Genomic DNA, 22,274 nt, shown 5'->3' on the forward strand with positions numbered 1-22,274 from the left:
TAAATAATTATTGTCATATAATACTGTGATAGTGTTTTATGATTTCCAGAGGTTTTCTCACGCGTGCCATTCATTTTTTTTTGTAACAATAGGATGAAAGTCAAGGGTTTAAATATAATTTTCCAAGTTGGCAAATTAGATGCATCACAATAGGAATGTTCATTTTTTTACCTGTGATTAGGCAGTAGTTACATTGGATCAAGCATTCTGTTAGGTCTTTCCCCAGATGCCTATCAGGATCCCTGAATCCAGCCATATGATCACAGTAGTGCTTCTAAAATCCTTTGATACCAAATCGAAAGAAAAAAACGGAGTTATTTGTTTCATTTGCAAGCTCTAATTTTTATGGTATCATAAGTAAAGGATAGATTTTAATCCTTTCAAACTCTTTAAAATCTCGAAGCAACTACAAAATTGTGTTATTTTTCAGTCAACCTTTGATGATCGGAAATGACCAAGAAATCTGCTTTTCTGGTCAATTGAATTTTCTGGATAATTCAAATTGAAGGACATGAACTACTTTTTGTTATCAACATTGTTGTTGGAAATCTCTCTAAATTGCTTCAGGATCCTTATCTACTTAGCTCTCTTAGCCTGTTGTGAAAAAGCTGGATTTATTTATTCATTTATATTTTTGGTGGGGAGAAGATGGTGATGAAAGTATCATATAAAATAAGCTTATGAAACTAGTAGTATGAAAAACTGATTATAGAGTATTTCCCAAAAATCTCATTCTTTTTTTATATACATGAAACTTGATTTTAGATTTGTTTCCATTTGTAGCCTTTTGTCTGTATTAGACTGTGGGGAAAATTATAGATATTGATATAAAAATGTGGTTAGATTTTAAAGAATTCAGACTTCTTAGGTCCCCATCGCATAAAAATCCAAGAAGTATTATTTGCACATTAATAGGATTTAAATTTTTATGTGTGTATATTTTTGCTAGAAATTGTGAAATTTTTGAACCAGTTGCTTGCAGTAAAGCAAAATATATCTGAAGTTCTAAGAAATTCTTAGAGGTGCAGAAAGAATTACTGCTGTTCTCATATATGTGTAATATTTATATATATGAGTGTTTATAATTATCTGAAATAATAAATATTATCTAAAACTATCTACATAAGATGAAAATGCATGTATTAGGATCGCATGATTACATTTGCTTTTTACTGCTGGTTTCATGGTCAAAACAGTTTTAGACCACTAGACTATGAAGAATTATGTTTAGTATGGTTGAAAATGGCAATGGAATATGTAAGAGGAAAGACCTGGAGGAATAAAACTGGGCTGCATCAAGCATGTCGCCCGTAAGACTTTAATTTGTGAGTCTGAAATAAATTATATTTTGAAATAAAGGACATAGAGATCTCTCTCTTGATATCGGTAATAAGACAAAATATTAAGTCCAACCACGGAAAACAAAGCTAATAGTACCAAAGCCCTATCCTCAGGAAATAAAATTATCCATGCTCCTTGGAGAATCTAGTATATAACATCAAATATCAAAACCAGTTAACTTCCCACAGAATTGCAAATGGTGTGGAGTCGCTTAGTGGTGGAAGGGAGTAGCTGTACAAGTTTGACTAGTTATCCTCAGCTTTCACATTATTGTGATATGGTATAATATCACATCATTTCTATATAGTTTTTGAAAGAATACTTTTTATACTCTTATGAAATATATCTCATTTTCTTTAGAATAGAGCACTTAAATATGGAGTTGGTCATAAGCTATGTCTTCATATAAAGACTTTACAGCACATATTTGCACGGTAACTTCAGGAATGACTTTTCCTCATATGCCCTTAATTCCTCTGAAGGCTTTTCCCATTCAACTGTTGCTCTTTTTATTTTCAGGGGTTTATGGGAAAGTTCAACTTCACAGTGCTTATACTAAAAAATCCTGGACACATCTTAGAGCCGATATTGCCTCAGGAAACGAAAGGTGAGGAGTAAGACTAAGTGAAGGTTATATATATATATATATAGTTTAACTTGCTTCTTATTGGGGTTTGCTATAGTATGAAATTTAATTTTATGCTAAGCTTCCCAATTTAATAAAAAAATGCCAATGAAGGACATGAAATTATCCCAAAACATAATAAAAATAGAAACATATAAAAGCAAGGGAAGAAACAGATCATTCCGAGAGTAAATTTTAAGTCATACTTGTTTTTTTGCTGTCAGTCAAATCAAAAAATAAATTTGATAAGGATTGAAGTGAGAACACAGTAGTCCGAGTCGCAAAGGTAGCTAAGATATAGACAAAAGCAAAATCTAAATATGATAAAGCAGATGAAAGATCTTATTGCATCTAATAATGCAGTATGGAATAGAACACCACTGCTGCAAACTGAGTGCTGTGAAGAGCGAGTCGATGCTGATCGACATGTGAAACATAAAGACACAAAACTAATAAATAGTAAGGTACTAGACACAGAAATATAAAAATGCAAAGCTCTCTATAGTCAAGTGTTCTTTTCAGTGAGAATCAAGAATAATTACAATGGAAGCAATGGTGAACACTTTGGAGGAGCTATGCATAGCAAACCTGGGAGTAACTACGTTTAATTTGGATGCATCAATATTAAGAATGATGATTGTTACCTTAAGTTAGTTTCACTGCACATGCTAAAAATAGTGGGGAAAATAGAACAGAAATGTGGAGTTGTGACTGATGTTGAAGGACTATACTACTGTAATGATACTGGAGAAATCAGTAGGGGAGGAGGCATGAGGAGGGAGAAAAGGGAAATCCCTGAGCCTATGGAACCGTATCATAAACAATTAAAAAAAGAAACATCTGCCTTTTGAATAAAAAAAAATTAATCTTAGAAAACAAGATACACACTTTCTGGGAGAAACTGGAAAAAAAAAGTAGTTGAAAGATTAAATTGGGTCTGGTGCAATAGCCTAGAAGCTAATGTCCTCGCCTTGAACATGCCGGGTTCCCATATGGACACCGGTTCTAATTCTGGAGGTCCTGCTTCCCATCCAGCTCCCTGCTTGTGGCCTGGGAAAGCAGTCGAGGACAATCAAAAGCCTTGGGATCCTGCACCTGTGTGGGAGACCCGGAAGAAGCTCCTGGTTCCTGGCTTTGGTTGGCTCAGCTCCAGCCATTGAGACCGCTTGGGAAGTGAATCATGGGATGGAAGATCTTCCTCTCTGTCTCTCCTCCTCTCTGTGTATCTATTTTTCCAATAAAAATAAGTAAATAAATCTTGAAAAAAAAGATTAAACTGAATTTAAAACCCAAAAATGGAAACGAAATTCAATAACAGCAAGAACTTATAATAATTCTTAAAATAAGTTAAATATGTTAATGCAAATGGGATTCATAGGCAATAAAAATTTATTTTTAGATCTTTAAAAATAAGCTTTTATTGAGCTATAGTCTTGTAAAGTATCACTTATTCACTTAACGTATCAAATTAACGTTTTCAATATTTTGAGTTTATTGATTTGTTTTCATTTCTGTTTATCATAGAAAATTCACAAAAATAAAAAAGCATCCAGAATAAAACTACTTCATTGTATAGACAACCACACTAACATTTGTCCTCATATAGTTTCTTATATTTTCTATTTTCAGGCATGGTATTTTTCTTTTTGCATACCTGGATCCTATCATATAACTTTATATGCTGCATTTGTACCGTGAACACTTTTTATACATTACTATAAATTACTAATAATTTACAGTTACAATTTATTCAATGGTTATTATTTACCTCATACTGTTATAGACAATAATGCATATTGAATACTTCTGACAACTTATGAGGTGATTCAAACTTATCAAAGAGAAATCTAGGTAATAAAAGGCAAATTCATAGGCTCAAGGTTACAAAGGCAGAGTAATAGCTATAACATATGCAATTATAAACAATCTATATATTATGAACAACATTTTATACAGCTATTTCTGTTAAAAATAATGAAGTTACTAGTAATAATTTCCTGTCATACACAGAGGTACATAAATATTTTTGTGTCTTTTTCTATTTTTGAGTACACTATTCTTAGGATAAGTTTCTCAGAGTTAGAATAATTCTGTTGGGTATATGAGATTTTGTAAGGTAAAATACACAAAGAATTCTTTCCCAATGAGATGATTTCATTTTCACAATTATCAATATTGAGAGTCCCCATTTTACAGCAGCTTTATCAGAATTGTCATTCTTTGTTTAAACCATTACTAATCAGTCCTTTAACTTTACATTCCTATTATTTCAAACAACAATAAGCATTTTTAAAAGATTTATTTTTATTGGAAACGGAGAGCAGGAGAGACAGAGAGGAAGATCTTCCATCCCATGATTCACTCCCCAAGTGGCCTCAATGGCCAGAGCTGAGCCAAACTGAAGCCAGGAACCACACAGATACAGGGTCCCAGGGCTTTTGACTGTCCTTGACTGCTTTCCCAGGCCGCAAGCAGGGAGCTGGATGGGAAGCAGGACCTCCAGAATTAGAACCGGTGTCCATATGGGATCCCAGCGTGTTCAAGGCGAGGACATTAGCTGCTAGGTTACCGTTCTGGGCCCCAGTGAGCATTTCTTTGTGCATCAGTTTCATTTCTTCTTTTGTGAACAGTCTGGCATCGTCTGTAAGAGTTTTCCAATAACGCAGAAGCCTTTTAAGCATCTTTAATTGTACGGCGGCTCATTAGAGTTCCTTGACTCCAATGGTGATCAACTCCTATTCCAACATGATCAATACAGATAAGTCAATATGTGCCATTTCATTCTTTAGGTTAGGTAACTTGAAATCTTGCAATAATAGATTCAGTTCCAAAATATCTGGTATATGGTGAGCATGGAGAAAACAGTGCCTAAGATTTCACAGTTTTCCAGGGCGTCAGTCTTACCAGTGCATGCTGGATAATCACCTGAAACCAGATTCTACTGTCTTTTCTCTATTTCCAATCATTTTTTCCCAACTTTGAAAAACCTTTGGAGTTTCAGGTCTCTGGTACAGAGTAACTAATGTGCTTGCACCCATTAACAGCAATGAAGCATTCACTGCTGTCAGCCTGGAATGCCTCCTAGTAGCAATGACAAAACATGCATAATTCAAATAGTTATTGTAAAACCAATAGTTTGAAATTTGAAAAGCTAATGAATTAGTTTGGGCTTTGTTTTTATTTTAAAAAATAACATCATCTGTAATTCATGTGTGCATGTAACCTACCTATATGCACACACACACACACTATATCGTACTCTCTGATTTATGATGAGGTTACATTCTGACTGTCCTATTGGAAGTTGAAAATATTGTGAATTGAGAAGCGCTTTTTGTACTTAACTTACAAAACATTATAGCATAGCTTATCCTACCTAGATGTGACCAGAACTCTAAGTCTGTAATGAGACAAAATCATTTAACATACAGTCCATTTTATAATAAAGTGTTGAATATTTGTGGGATTTATCGGAAATATCTATAGCCCAAGGACTAGCAACAAAGTACACTGTGGGATTTTTATTGTTTCTGTGGGAACAGCATGGCTCTCTGGGAGGTGCAGCTCACCGCCACTGCCTGGCTTTAAGAGAAGCATCCTACCACATATTGCTAAAATGGAGAAGATCTGAAGTAGGGTCAAAATGTTTAAGTGGTAACATCCCAAGTCAGGGACCATCCATAGGCTTATATATAGGACTCAGATGCAAAAATTATTTTAGGGAATACAGTTGCAAAGTTACAGGAGATAGAAAGTTTGAAATCTGTAGTGCTGGCTGGCAGATTGCAAAGCCCTGAATACAAACTGGTGTTGCAGAATTGGGGGGAATATGCCTCCTCCTCCAGGAAACCTCGGTGGTTGATGGAAGGAAGTCTTCTTTTCTTGAGGACATCTCACTGTTACTCGTATGCAGAAAACACCTTCACACCAACATCCAGCTTAGTGTTTAATTGACTACTAGTATAAAAACCTGGTTCAGTTCATGCATAAACTAATCACAACAGTTTAAAATTTGCAATATAAGAGACCAAGATTTTAGTTATTTGGAGATAGCACACACCAAAGTCATAGACAGTATGAATGATTCTGCTTTATTAGAATGTAAAGCAGGAAATGCATCTTCCAAACCACCAAAGGAGAAGAAAAGACAGGAAAAAGTTGCATAAAATAAACAAGAAAATGCAAGAATCGGTGACAGAATATAGAAAAAGGTCATATAATAGAAAACAGGGATAAGAAAGCCTGTTATAGAAACATTTGTTAAAAGTGATCTTAAAAAGAAAACATCGAATTAAAAATTAAAATGCAACCATAACAATTTTAAAGTTGGTCTTAAAAGTTTCGTGTATTTGAAAGGAAAAGTGTGTGGGGGCGGGTGGGTGGGTGCGAGGGGGGAAGGGAAGGGAAGGGAAGGGAAGGGAAGGGAAGGGAAGGGAAGGGGAAAGAGAGAGAAAGAGAAAGAGATGGAGATTCCCTCAACACATTGGTTCATTCCCCAAAAGGCCACAACAGTTGGAGATAGACCAAATGGACACTGGGAGCCAGGAACGTCTTCTAGGTCTCATACCCGGTTGACAGGGGCTCAAGTACTCAGTCCAACTTCTGCTGCTTTTTCTGGGTATGCGAGTAGGGCCCTGGTTTGAAAATGGAGGAACCAGGACTTCAGCCAGAGTTCTAATGCAGAATGCCAATATCCCAAGTGGAACATCACAATGTTAGCCCCACCTTTTATGTGTTTACCAGAGGAAACTTGTTCTTTTATTTGTTTGAAAGTCAGAGTTACAACATAGAGGGGGATTGAGAAAAAGATAGAGAAATCTTCTGTCTGTTGATCCATTCTCCAAGGATCCAGAACTGAATTAGGGGTCAGAAGTTTTCTCCAGGGTTGCCACAGATACAGCAGGAGCCCAAATATTTGGGCTATTCTTCTCTACCTTTCTCAGACTATTAGCAGGGAGCTGAATTAGAAATTGAGTGATTGGAACACAAACTGGAGCTAATATGGAATATGAGTATTTTAGGCAACAACTCAACCTACTGTATAACAACACTAACTCCATCTGAGGGAAACTGAACATCAATTTGGGGAAAAGATGAAGTTAAATGGATCTTGGAAATATAAAATGAAGAACCTCAAAAGTGTTAACAAAAAATAAATACATGTATCAAATTGTATATAGGATTAAATTTTACATTGACAAAAAATTTGATCTCTAGCCAGACCATAGTGGTCAGAAAAGTTTTATACAGGTAATATAACAGAAATACAGCAAGCAGGCTGAGCTGGGCTGTGCAGTAGCACCTGCTGACATACATAAGAACTAGGACAGCTGGGCTAGGCTGCAAACCTGCTATCGAAAGCTGAGACTGCAATTCAGTCCTGCAAGGCTGGGTCAAAGCATCTGCCACCACACACGGGGTCCTGTGCAGGGAGAAGCCTGGTGGAGGAACTTTGGGGCCTCCACTGCTAAGCTGCAGCTCCCACTGTTAAGTGTGAGAGCCAGGGAAGTTGGCAGACTGTAATAGGTTAGGCCTCAGCAGCTGCTTGCACTGGAGAGAGCCAGGGTGTGGGACAGGCTGGGCTAGGCTGTGGCACCAGCCAGGTCACATGAGAGCTGTGTCTGAGTGTTGGCCTAGCTGGGCTCATCTGGAGAACCCACTGGTGAGAGCCAGAATGGATGCAGGCCAGTCAAGCTAGGCTGCAGTGCCTGCCAGTGAGTGCCAGGACTGAGACCCTCTCATGTCAGATTGGGGCTGTAGGATTTGCTGGTATGTTGGAGTCACTGATTTAAATGATTTTATGAATCATAAAAAATGAAAGGAAGATATAATGGGCACAATATGAATAGCAAGGGAGGTCAGAAGTGGATCCAGGAATGCAAATTAGAAAATCCAAAGGACAGAGTGGATAATCTCTAGTTAGCCACTCAGGTGGCAATGAAGAGAAATGGATAGATTTGAGACAGGAGAAAATCTGTAAGAACTTTCATTATTCAAAATTCTCCAGATGGAATCAATATAGTCTCAATATATATGTACATAATCATACAGAGTATATAATGAATATACAAATACATAAAGATTAGAAGTGTTATATATATTCGTCTGAGATATACTATGTGGGAGAGGATATTTGTTAGAAGCATTGGCTTTTGCAGCTATGGAAGCTGATTGCGTAGATTAGTCCAGGTCAAAACTTCAGAGAAAATGATGGTGTAGCTGTTGTTGTGACATACGTGTAGGTGTAGCCTTTGGTGCATCCTGGAGTTGTATCATCCAAGGAAAGGAGAAGAAAACTGCCCATTTCAAGGTGGGGTGGGGATGAGAGAGAGAGTGAGTGAGAGAGAAGGAAGGCAAGGGCAGGGGATAGAGGGAGGGAGGGAGGGAGGGAGGGAGAGGATTGAGAGACTGAGAGAGATTGCCTTTTCCGGGACCCCAGCAAATTGGATATTGCCTCCCCGCACTGAGGACAGATGTTCTCTGTCAGTCTACTGACCTACACATCAACCTCCTTTGGAGACAGCTTCACAGACACACTCAAACAATACATTTGCAGCTTTCCAGATATTCCTTAAGACAATCAAGTTCATATTTAAAACAAAACAAAACATTGGCATTGGGTACAAGGTGCTTTCTTGGTCTCTGGTTTGTATAAATAGATGATGGTGTCTTTAACTCAATGTAGATTAAGTTTGGAGAGCAGGGTATATGTGAAATTCAGATTTGGTCATGTGGGTCTGAAGTGGCTTTGCATACCACAAGGATCTGTAAAGTAGGCATTTCTTTCAGAGATCAATAGTAAGCTTTAATTATAATTAAAAGGTTAGCAAGTTAGAATTTACAAAGAGCCATATGAATGGATTTTCTTATAAGAATGTGTTGAAAAACCTTATTCAGAGTCTGAGCTATAGGCTATTTTGAAAGAAACTCAATTTTATTCATTAAAACTATCCATAGTAATTAACTAGCTACCATTCATTAAGTTCTTATCATGTGGACTTGGTCTATATCTGGCCTCTACCAAGCGTTTCAGATATATTATCACATTTAGATCTTTGAATGCTATAATTTAGGTATTAGCTGCATTTTATGGATATAAAAGCTGAGGCTAGAAGTTAAATTTTCCAAGTTCATAAAGCCATAAGTTCCTGAGGCTGGATTTTTGCACTACTTTGCCTGTTTTCATTACTCATGTTCCACATATTAAAAATATTAAAAAGATTTTTAGAATCAGTCCCTAGTAATACTTTAATGAGCTTATATAAATCACGTATTATTATCAAAATGTTTTTGTTTTTTTAAAGCTTTTCAATATTTTAAAAAAATTAATTAAGGCTAACAAACATTTGTAAAATAAAAAAGCTACGATATCCTCTTCATTCAGTATTTCCTGCTAATAATATTTTACTTAGCCATGCAATATTAGCAAATCTAACACTTTGATACTGATACAGTATTTACTGACATACAAATTTATTCGTTCCATTTACTTTAAACATCGCTTGGCAATATTCCTTAAAACAAAGTCAGTTGAATAAGCCTTTCTAGAGGCAAGTATTTAGCCTAGTGATTACATGCTCATGTCCCATATGAAAGTACCTGGGTTTGGTATTTAAGTTTGACTTCTTGCCATTGTCCACCCTGGGAGGCAGGGGTTCAAGTAGTAGGCTTCCTGCCACTCCTATGGAAGATACAGTTGGAATTGACAGCTCTTGGGTTTATGGAGGCCTGTCTCTACCACTGTAGGCATTTGGTTAGTGAACAAGAATATGGGCAATCTCACTCTTTGTCTCTAAAAAATTAAAATATTAAACCTTGTCTTAGAAGCATGTTTCACATGAACCTTTTTGTGAATTTCACCAACAGAATTGAACATCTAAATTTATGTGTGTTGAATTGATGTATTTATGAATAATATGAAGCCTTCAGAGCCTATGTTTTATTTAATTTTATGAACTTACTATAATTTTATGAACTTATTATAATACCAAGCAAAACAAGCTTAGCAATCATATATGTAATTTATTTAGTTAGTTATTTACATGTAAGAGAGCAAGATTATATTGATGAGTAAATCCCCAAATGGCAATTCCAGCAGTATAACAGTTTTCCTTCTCTTTGTCCTCACCAGCAGTTGTCTTTTTTTTAGTGATAGTAGCTATTCATTCAGGTGTGAGGTGTTTCAAGTGATTTATTTTTATTAGCATAATGAGAAGAGCTCCTATAATTTCAAGATACAGTGATTTCCTATCAGTTATTGACAAGAAAATTACCCTGAACTGAGAAATAAGTCACTTTGTTTGTTATCACATCCTTTTCTCCAGGAAGCAACTCTTTTTATTTGAGTGTCATTATTGAAAATATCTGTCTGTGTATCTATCTGTATTCTGTTACTCCGTGAATCTAATTAACGATGTATTCTTTGGCTGCACTTCATTTTGAATGTTTTTCTCCAATTCCTTCTTTGAAATATTTTGTTTCCTATTTCTGTCTCTTTGACTTCATCCTCACTTTGATGCTTCCTCACATGATTTAATATAATTTTTGTACTAGCTCCTTAACTGAACAAAATGCAATTAAGTGTCAGATCCAGATTCTTGAATCCATTCTTAGTAGTCTTCAGGTATCCTACTTACGCTGAAAGATTTTATCACATCCTTAACAAGCTTGCAATCTCTTCTCCAGCATTGATTTACCTACCATTTTAACTACTACAGCATGAAATTTTGTGATTTGTAGTATTTTAAAAATATGCTTCCTACTACACAACACCAAGCTGCTTTATTTATACACCTTGTGTCTCCAAATGACTCTACAGAAGAGGGAAATACTTTATTATTGATTCGATATACCACTTAGCATGTGGTACAGAGCAAACTGTAGAGAATGCTTCCAATAAATGCCTGCCACATTGAATTGGGATGTCTTTTCTGAAAATCAGAACTTATTGGTCCTTTTTCCTCAATAGTACAGTAACTAGAAAATGGGAATATAATTGCTTGAATGTATTTTCAAAAACTATGGTTTTGTTTATTGCTCAGACTTCATTGTGTTAACAACATGTTCCCACTGCTAGATTACTCCATGAAATCAGCTGCCTATTGACAGCTGAGGTTCACATGTGTAGCTTCCAAAAGATGATGCTTTCTAGTCCAATGAATTACCTGGACTTAATTTTAGACTGCTATCTCTGTCATGGGAAAAAACATATGAGTCTGTAAAAGAATTTTAAAATAGCATTCTACCATAAAAAGGGAAGGAAATTTGAGATAAGTCAAACTAAAATAATTTTGCTTGGTGATGAATGAGTGACACTAGATAAATTACCCTAAGTCATACTTACTTTTGATAATTATGGATAATAAATGGTTAACAGACAATTATAGGAATCAATGATTTAATATATGCAAAATGTTTCACTTTTTTCAGTTAGAAAAAAAAGCAGAAGTACAGGGTGTTTATAATCAGGATTCTTCCAGTTGAAAATTAAAGTAACTCTTTTTCATCAATATGGGAGCCTCCACTACCCTGCTATTGTAATTTTGTATTTTAATCTCATGATATTCAACTCTGGAATCATTTTCTCCATTCTGTGTGATGCAAGTAATCTCAGAGTTGTTTTTGGACATTTCACAACTTTTACCACTGAAGGCGAAGCTTCCCTTTCCTTGAAGTTTCATTAAAACATCCATAGGGAGGATTTCAAAATAATTTAATTATTTTTATCTATTTGAAAGGTTAAACACACATATGCACACAGGAAGAGAAAGAGACAGGGAGAGGGAAGCACAGAGAGAGAGCTCTTCTATCTGCTGTTTCACTCTCCAAATACTCACAACAGCTTGAACCGTTGTCACCTGCTACTTTTCAGGCTGCGTGTTATCAGGAAATTAGAATTGGGAACAGAGATGCAGCTCAAATTTAGTCACTCCCATATGGGATATGGGTATCCAGAGTGAATATATTAACTGGTGTGACATTCATCTTCAAAGAAACGATTTTGACATAGAAATAGAGGTTTTGTCTCATGCCCACCTTTAGGTAAAAGGTTTGTGGGGCTCTGGAATGCAGCTGTCACTAGAATTAGTTACAGTCTGGCACATGAAGAGAGCTATTCTCAGTAGTGGTAGAATGGAATTCCTGGAATGAGGAAAAGGAGCGTAGGTAGAAAAATAATTCATAGATGCTATCGTTATTGTTTTTGCCCACATCAACATCATTACAGAGTTCTGTTTCTTAAATATTTATCACAGTACAAAGCAGTCTTAGGATCTTTATGATATTTCAATGACATTAGCAAAACTATAGTTGAAGCGTTGGCATTATAACCTAGTGAGTTAAGCTGCTGCCTGTAACTTTGGTGTTCTAGCTAGGCATCAGCTTGAGTCCCAGTTGCTCAATTTATGATCCAGCTCCATGTTAATGTACCTCAGAAAGCAGTGAAGGTCCTGGAAGTAGCTGCTTGCTCATGGGTTCAGACTGTCCCATCCCTAGCCTTTGTGGGTATTTGGGTAGTGAACTAATGGGTAGAGATTTCACCCTTATCTCTCCGTGTCTGTCTGTCTGTCTCATTCTCTCTCTCTATATATATATGTATGTATATATGTGTGTGTGTGTATATGTATATATGTAACTTTGCCTTTCAAATAAATAAATAAATCTTAAAACCCTCAAGTTAAAAAGTAAAATGATTCAATATTATCAAGTGCTTAGAAGGCTGTGGCCATCCGTAGCCTGGGGTTAGAGGGTCAGAGGGAGCATTTTTGGGTTTGCACATTCTGAGCCTGTAATCAAATGTAATTGTGTCATTAGGGTATCTCGAAAATTTGGCTAACAGATTTATTTAAATTGCAGGTATTTATATCTAAATATTATATACATTATTATAACAACTTTTAAAGAAAATGTAGAGGCATATATTCCTTTATCTGTTTAAACTAAGTATTGCATTTTTGAGTAACAACCATTATATTTTTCCTTAACTAAGTCAAGTTTTAATGCCAAATTAGAGGAAACTGTTGATGTTTTGTACATACTTTTAAAAAATTATCTTCAAGGATGTTTCCACAGTGATTATTCATAATTTCCTCTCATATGGTTTCCATTTAGGTCCAATTATGTTACAAACAGGTCGTGATTTTTTGTTTACTTATTGCTTTAGGTATTTTTGGTTCAGAACAGCAATCTCCTCTTAATAGCTATAGGATTCTCATTAGTAGTTTTTAAAAAAGACTTATTTTATCTATTTGAAAGGCAGAGTAACAGAGATGAAGATTAAGACAGAGAAAGATACGCAATGTCTGAGAGTGGGCCAGGCCAAAGCATGGAACCTGGAACTGCTTCTGGGTCTCCCAATTGAGTAAGGAGCTTGAAGAGTTGAATCATCTTCCACTGCTTTACACGGCACTTTATCAGGGAGCTGGATCAGAACTGGAGTAGCTAAGATTCTAGCTGGCAGTGGTATGGAATACAGTTGTTGTACGCACTGGCTTAACCCAGTGTACAACCTCAGTCCTGTTAGTATTAATCAGAGACCTAAAATGTGGCTGGATTCTGATTGGAATAATCTTGAAGTTAGGATTTCATGAAATGATTAAAAGATAGTCATAGTGACAGAAAACTAGCAACTAAGAACATAGTGGATATTAGAATTTAAGAAAAACTGATACCTGGTTGAGAGAAACAATTAGGATATTTCTATTAGAACCATACTTTTCTTTAAAGTTGCTTCACCAATGTTGTCAGATCAGAATAAAGGTGAATGGAGCTAAGCACCTTTAATATTTTTATATGGTTCTTATGGCGTCTAGAATCCTAAAGCTTCAGGAGAATAGAAGAAAATGGCATTTTTATGAACCTATAAGTTTGGAAGCCTTAAATGGCTGTAAATTATTGCAATGTATAGCTCACACCACACTTTCGTATTTTCTTGGACTATTGTGATTTCATTCTGAAATGTAGATGTACTGTTTTTTTAAGTTGCAATCTAGCAGGGAAAGATTTAAGAATATCACAGAAAGGGTGATGATATGTTGCTGGCAAGAACCCTGGAGTTGAATAGGGGTCTTCTTTTTGATCTATAAATTCATTTAGCTATTGATATTTAGTTTTGCTACTTTATTTCTTTGTATCTCAGTTATCTCACTCTTAAAAGCTAGTGGTTGCTTGAGTATTGTAGTGTCTTAAGAACTTACAAGAAACGAGGGGCAGAGATAAGACCAAATTCTTTCATCAATATTGAATCAATTGAAAATAATATTTTTTTCTATCATTATTATCTCTCCCTTTCTGTTTCTGTCTTTTTCTCTCTCTCTGTTTCATATAATTTGCCCATGAATAATGGGTCTTCATTTGTCTTTTTTTTTTTTGTGGTTATAGTTTAAATTAAACACTTGAGAATCTTATTCCCATAGAGAAGTTTCATTAAGATTGTCTATGAGATAAATCTAAATTGTTATCTTTTAATACAAATGATACATTTTTATTTACCATTATGTCCCTTATAACTTGTATAATGTCTGGTGCATTCCAGGGGCTTAATCATTATATGTGGTATGGCTACACACGGCCTGCACATGAACCCTGAATGAAGATTTACTGGTAGAGGACAATATATTTTCAAAGCTTGCTATAATCTTGGCATTAGCAAAATAGCTAGGTAATTAAACTTATGTTATTGAAGTTTATAATGACTAAATGGGGAATAAAGCAGTCATACTAGAAAAAGCTATGCGACAGTGAAAGATTGGGCAGATATCTTATTAAATCTGAGTTTAAACAAAAACCCTCAAATGAACAAAACCTATGCCGTTTCATAACATGATAAATTCATAATGCTGAGAACGTAATACACTCAAAGATGCTGGTATTTTTGTTCTCACAGTAAGATTTGAATATTGAAGGGAAGGCATAGTTGTTCACACTTTTCAGATAAGAATATAAAGTTGAGAAGTTTTATGTTTTCTGTCGATGTGGCTGGTAGCTGGCACATTGAAAATTCACATTTGTAGCTGACAGTGAATATAATATCCTTAATGTATAATGATAAATTGTTCAAGAATAGCATTGTATATGTTCAGAAAGTATGAGCAAATATGCCTTTTATGTTTGTTTTCCAAACCAAGTAGAAAATTTGCTGTTACAGAAAATCACCTGTAGGTGCTTTTACTAAATTCTTTCATAGTTTCTTGTTCTGTTAACTTGTGCGTAAAGATCACAGAATGTCTTTACTGCTCCTATGACACGTATAAGGGTTAAAAAGTCCACATGGCAAAGTAGAATTAAAGACCAGAGAGGGGGCCTGGTGACGTGGCCTAGTGCTAAAGTCCTCGCCTTGCATGTGCCAGGATCCCATTTGGGTTTCGGTTCTAATCCCGGCAGCTCCACTTCCCATCCAGCTCCCTGCTTGTGGCCTGGGAAAGCAGTTGAAGACAGCCCAAAGATTTGGGACCCTGCACCCACGTGGGAGACCTGGAGGAAGTTCCTGGTTCCTGGCATCGGATCGGCGCAGTGCTGACCATTGCTGTCACTTGGGGAGTGAATCATCGGACGGAAGATCTTCCTCTCTGTCTCTCCTCCTCTTTGTATATATGACTTTGTAATAAAAATAAATAAATCTTAAAAAAAAAAAGACCAGAGAGCTTTGGATACAAAAGCATTTAAAATCCATGCATAGTTTTTTCATGTACTTCTCATGAATGTTTAAGACTGCTTATATGCATGGATTTTTTTTTTAAAGTATCAAAATAAACTTATCTTTTTATTTCATTTTCCATGAAGTTTTTGAAGTAGTCTCATACATTTTCAACCCAGGAAATTTATTCCATTAATATTAAACTTCTTGAAAAACACATTTTTTCCCACTGTTTTATGTTTCTACCTCTAGCTTAGTTCCTAGTAGTACTTGTTCATCATAATTTATTTTCTTCTCTCTGCGGAGTTTGTAGGCAATCTGTTTCATTCTTCCTGGATTTTAATGCTGTTTAACATTGTTACAGAATCATAGTTGAGGATACGGTGGACTGGCAACCTCATGACAAAATTATCCTTACTTCCTCCTCTTACGAGCCTCACGAAGCAGAAGTCCTCACTGTGAGAGAAGTCAAGGGCCACCATATTCGAATCTATGAACAACTCAAACACCGACACCTTGGTAAGGTTTTGGCTTACTGAATGCACCAGGAAGAATGCAGTTACCCACTGCACTCGATCTGATTGCTATTCAGCAGCCAAGCATAGTACCTTCTTGGCGCTTTAGACTCATATGAGAAGGCTTAATATCTATTTCTTCATTAACTTTTTTGCCTAATTTTAAAGGACTATAAAAAAGTAGCAAGTCTCTAATATTATAATCTCATTTAGTATCACTGGGCAATTTCATGATTTAGCCAAAAATAAAAATTCATGGGCTAAAAATTATTGGTTTATTCTATGGGATGCTAAATCAGACAATACTTGTGAATATGGTGACTATTATATATACTGGCTTCATTTTTCCAATTTAGTAATAGTGCTCCCTGTCATGAAGTACACTTTATGTGTGTACTACTATTATTGAAAAACAGGCAAGAAAAAAAGTAGTATCGTTAAAAAAGAAACGTCAGGGTACTTTATATACTATGCACTATTTGCATTTTCTATAAAACAAACAGAAAACTTAAAAACTTTTATCTTCCTGGTTTTGATCTAAAAACCAATCTAATCCAGGAGATTTTAAAAATCTGTAACAAACTTGGACATGAGGGGGTGATGGGATACCTTTGTATCTCATATGTGAGAAAGGAATGAATATTTACAGCGATTTCTAATTCATAATTGCAAGGATGATTTCTTGTTTAAAGCAGTGGCAGAGAAAGAGAATCTTCAGCAATCACTACTAGTGATACTCAAGGGAAAATGTCAGTGATGCGAACTGAAGGCTCCCAGTTCCTGGAAAAGTGTTTCAGGCTGTGGTGAGCTAAGACCGGCTGGACGAGGAGGCTGCTGCTGCCTCCCTTTTGCCATTTACTCGTGTACTCTGCTGCTTTCCTTCTGTCACTGTCTCCCTCAGCTGACCTGACACTCCTCTGTCATGCGACAGGCTCACGGATTTTCCCTCTGATTTTATTTAAGGCACGAGGTAGGGACCTTCCAAATTGGACAAGCCTACGCTGACTTCCTGCACCAATTGCTGTTCCAGCACCCTCAGCTACTGAGAAGAAATGAATTTTTGCTCAGACACTCTCCCTGTGATCCCAAAGAGAGTCTAGTGAATGGGCTTTTTTATTTCTCAGCTGACATCGTGGGGAATGCCTGAAGAAAAGCAGACCTTAATGTCGGTAGCCCTTCCGAAGGGAAGGGAGTGTTTTCATTTGTCAGGTTCGTTGGGTCCCAAGCCAGTGATTTCTGCAATAGGTTTGTAAAGATTGTTTTTGTCCGACCAGGGAGGGGAGCTTTCTCTGGTCCTGGCCTAGTTCCGGCTCTGTATCCCCACCCTCCCTCGCAATGACCATCAGGATCACTCCGGAAACCCCTCAAAACAAACAAACTAATATACAGACAAACCAAAAAATCCTAGAATAGATAGACAACAACAAGGAAAGCATAGAATCAGACAGAAATGGCCAGTGTGGATTTACTCATACCTCACTAGGTGGGACACAAAGATTAGTTACTCCTCACTGGGGTATTGAAGATTTCTCTGCACACTCCTCAAAAAAAAAAGTTCTGCACCTAAACTGTCGACACATGTCTTGTTAGAGCTATAGGCCAGTTCAGACCACCCAAAAAAACAACAAAGTTCAGCAAAATCATGCTTCAACACTAAAAAACCGCTAAATACTAAAATGAAAATGGACATGAGACAGTTGAATAGCAATCTATAGCCATTTTAAGGTGTATAGAACACGGTTAAATATAAACCAAAATTGAAATGCCTATGAAGAAGTCACAGGTTGTGGTTGAGAACCTGCATTTTCCTATTAACATATCAGTTAATCAATACTATGTCAATTAATACCATAATGTTGTAAATTGTTGTAAATATTATGTTGGGGCTTTTAATTGATTGGGATGATACTCTGCCGGCTCTACCTTCAGACCAGAGATGGTCTCACCAAGAAACCATTGAACTTACCAGGATAATAAGATGCCGGACTTTATGCTTGGTAAATACCTCCAATGAAAGAATGTCAACTGAATTTGAACTATGGTAATGCAACAAGGTGGAGCAATCCACCATGGGGGAAGGGTTTGGGGAGGGGTGGGGGGAATTCCATTGCATATAAAAATGTGTCACATAATGCAATGTAATTAATAAAAAAAAAAAAGATTGTTTTTGTCCAACTCCTGTTGCCCCAGGAAGTGTCCATGTCATGGAGGATGGCCGACGCATTAGTTTGGCTGCTGAAGTTGGACTGCTGACCCGAAATATACAAATTCAGTCTGATACATCATGTAGAGGGAGACTACTGGTGGGGTCTTTCGGGCATCCCAGAGGAGAAGAATTCACAGGTAAATAGAAGTGTAAGCTATTAAGCGATTATCTATTGGGATCTATTCATCTTAGGTCTTTGAAGATTCTAATGGTGAGAATTTTCATTTCCAAAAACATCTATTCAAATGAAATAATTCCCTTGTACTCCAAGAAACTACAATTTTTTTTCAGTCCTAGCCTATGAATATCAGTTAAATGTGAAAAAATGCACTAGGAATCTGCACATATGCACGTTGTTCCCTCAAAGAGGTTTCTTCAATGTATGTGAAATTTCCTCTACTTTGAAATTATAGGTGACTTACAGACCGCTTGAATTTTATCTTTTTTTCCCAATAACACACTATATCTGATGGTAAGCATCAGTTAATGCTATAAATTAACAATACAAATTTTAAATATTATTACAATATTCTAGATTGCTTTAATGGTCAGATCAATTTTTTTCCAAGACTTAGCTTTTTTTGAAATACAGTAAAATTATTTGTTTAGGACTTTCTTTTTTAATTTATTAATTAAATTAACTTATTTGAAAGTCAGGGGAAGAGAGAGGGAGACCAAGGGAGATTGGTCTTCCATTTGCTGATTCATTAACCAAATGTCTGACAACAGCAATGGCTAGATATACCGGAAGCCAGGGTTCCAGAATTCAATTCAGGTCTCTCACATAGGTAGCAGGGACCCAAGATATGGTGACATCATCTGCTGTTTCCCAGGGCAGTCACTAGTAGGAGGCTAAATTGGAAACGGAGCTACGAGTTTAACCTGCGGACTCTAATGTGAGTATAAGCATCCCAAGTGGACTCTGAGCTGCTGTATCAAACACTCATCTAGGATATTGTTTCTTGAACTTGTATTCCTTAAATACTATCCCAAAGTTGTTTACTGATTACATAGGTTGAGAAAGGCTGTCACTGAAACCTCATCCTAGGAAGCCATTTAGAAAGTATACATGAATCTGACAAGATGAAACTACTTTTGAATGTATGCAAAATAGGATTTTTATGGACACATCTATTTCATCAATTTCATAAAAGGCAATGTTTATAGACCTTAAATCAATAATTTAAAATTTGTAAGCTCTCACTAGAGCTGACTCTGCAAATGTGATGAGGGCATTTTGGTAATATCTGAAAGTACTAACAGAGCCTGTGGGAGCTTCTGGTATCTAATGTGATAGACCCCAAAGATGTTGTAAAATTCTACCACAAGAAAGAATTATCTGGTCTCAAAAGTGAACTATGGTTCATATGAGGAACCCTGCTCTAGAAAACTGAAACAAAGGCTGGGTCCTGGTCTTCTAGAAGTGAAGATAGGACTCGGCACGGTAGCCTAGTGACTCAAGTCCTCACCTTGCACATACCAGGATCCTAAATGGGCACCAGTTCTAATCACGGCAACCCTGCTTCCCATCCAGCTCCTTGTTTATGGTCCGGGAAAGCAATCTAGCACAGCCCTGAGCCTTAGGTCCCTGCACCTACGTGGGAGACCCAGAAAAGGCTCCTGGGTCAGATCGACTTAGCTCCTGCCATTGTGGCCACTTGGGGAGAGAATCATTGGATGGAAGAGCTTCCTCCCTGTCTCTCCTCCTCTCTGTGTATCTGCCTTTCAAGTAAAATAAATACATAAGTAAATAAATAAATAAATTTTTTTTAAAAAAAAGAAGAAGTGAGAGTGTCTTGCTGTTGTTGAAGGCAGAGAATCAGGGATAAGTTCCCAGTGGATGTAGGTCGAGCTGCAGGTCAGGCTGGAGCCTGGTCAGAAAAGGGAACACGGTGATTTCTTACAGTGGAGTACCAAGCCAGAGCTGAATGTGCTGCAAGACTGACTTTATTCTAAACCTCTGACATTGTGGATCCAGGTCTTCTTGAATCATCTCCAGGAGAAGAAAAAGAGAAATGATAGTGTTCCTTGAAGACCTGAAACTGTGAGGAATTTTACACAGTGAAAATTGTATCTTATTATCATAACATCCCTGTGAGAGGGATTTTATTTTCCTGTTGTAGAAACACAGTCTATAATTCAATTATCTGTTTATTTGCTGGATCACTCATGAGTTTGTAAACTCATTAAAGATAATGTTGGATCTTTCATCTTTTCTTTCTGAATGTTATTGCCATGTATTAGGTGCTTAATAGATATGGAGGGATAGAATTAATGAATAATACAAAATGTTATCTAGCTTTTACACATTAACTTCAAGTCTGATTCTCAAGTCTGACTCTCTTGTCAAATATGCTTTTATTTTGCACCAATTTTGGATTTGTACAAAAGTTGCAAAAATAATATGGGAAGTATCTATATACCTGTATACAGGTTCTTAATTACTATGATTTTTCTCAATAGCATACTGGTTATGCTGTGAACCATTCATTCCATTTCCTCTGTTGATAATTTCAGACATACGATTGATATATTTGTTAAAACAATTAAGTTAACATTCATACTTTATTAGGATTAAGTAAGCTTAATGCAGTTTTCATATCTCAATTATTTTACTTTTTTTCTGACACACAGCCTGAGTTATTATCCACATTGCATTAAGAACTGTTGCACATTCTTAAAAAATGCCCTAGGTGAGGTGAGATGCAGGTACTGGCTAAGGATCCAGCTATGGATAATAAATGACTATCAAGCAGAAATATTGGGCCAGGATTTAACTTTTCCGATTTCGTGTTAGAAGGTTTCATTATTCTCCTCTCTTTGATCAAAAACATCTAGAAAAATGTCTTCACCTTGCTGGAAAATTATGTGACTTTTAAAAGGAGATGTATAGGTCCTGGTGCAGTGGTTTAATGCTTAAACTCCCACATTGTAAATGCTGAACTCACGTATGGACACTGGTTCATGTCCTGGCTGTTCCAGTTCCCATCCAGCTCCCTGCTTACGGCTTGGAAAAGTAGTAGAGGACGGCCCAAAGCCTTGGGATCCTGCACCCACATGGGAAACCTGGTAGAGGCTCCTGGTTCCTGGCTTCAGATAGCTCAGCTGCACATGGTCATTTGGGTTTCACAGTGAACCAAAAGATGGAAGATCTTTTTCTCTGCTGTTTTTGTTTCTACATGTCTGACATTCATTTCCAATATAAATACATAAATATTTTTTAAAAGGAAATGTGCATTTTCTTTTTGCTTTGTCCATCGATAAAAAGGCAGTGAAGAAGTAACGGATTTAGTCTAGACTAGTTTTAGGATTTAAACACAATTATTAGGTTCAGTAAAATTGAAACTCCAAATGTGTATTTCCCTCTATCTTGTAATGATATTCAGTTGAAGACAGTTTTTGATGATTTGATGCTGATTAAGTATCATTTTAATTAAAAATGATACAAATCCTTTTAAGCCACATGCCTATATTATGTATTAAAAGAATATTTTTGAATTATAATGCATAAATGAGAGTCAGCCATAAAGCTACAGCAACTGGATCCCAGATCCTCTTTTCCCAACAGCAGTTAAAACCCATTCTTCAGTCTTGCTCCCTTCATTTTGATGAGAGAAATAACATTACATATGCCCTCTGGACTTTAAAATCAACAACACACACACAAAAAATACAGGGGCAAGAGCTGAAGTTGTGATTACCTCACAAGAGATACATGACTAATGATTACACCTATTGCCCCATAAGTCAAACTCTGTTGCATTGTTGCTGCTTTGAAAGCACTGACTCTCTTGTTCTTCACAGTATATCTACATGGAGTTAATAATAGTTTATTATCCATATGCCTAGGTCCTTACCTTTCTCTGTCTCAGTTTCCTTATTGAAAAAACAGGAGTAGTTATGCATACTTTCTAAGATGCTTATAAAAGTAATATGTAAAATAATTCAGAAAAA

At 36.4% G+C, this 22,274-nt stretch overlaps 1 protein-coding gene across 1 annotated transcript in view; it reads left to right on the plus strand.

Moving 5' to 3' along the window:
• PKHD1 (PKHD1 ciliary IPT domain containing fibrocystin/polyductin) overlaps positions 1–22,274 on the plus strand; it is a 440,412-nt gene that overhangs the window by 300,778 nt on the left and 117,360 nt on the right. The window contains exons 54-56 of the mRNA XM_058662233.1: positions 1,861–1,948; positions 15,964–16,118; positions 18,305–18,457. Coding sequence (XP_058518216.1) covers positions 1,861–1,948; positions 15,964–16,118; positions 18,305–18,457 — 396 coding nt within the window. The remainder of the gene's footprint in view (positions 1–1,860; positions 1,949–15,963; positions 16,119–18,304; positions 18,458–22,274) is intronic.

Source organism: Ochotona princeps, chromosome 1 (genome assembly GCF_030435755.1).
Source record: "Ochotona princeps isolate mOchPri1 chromosome 1, mOchPri1.hap1, whole genome shotgun sequence".
NCBI classification, from domain to species: domain Eukaryota; kingdom Metazoa; phylum Chordata; class Mammalia; order Lagomorpha; family Ochotonidae; genus Ochotona; species Ochotona princeps.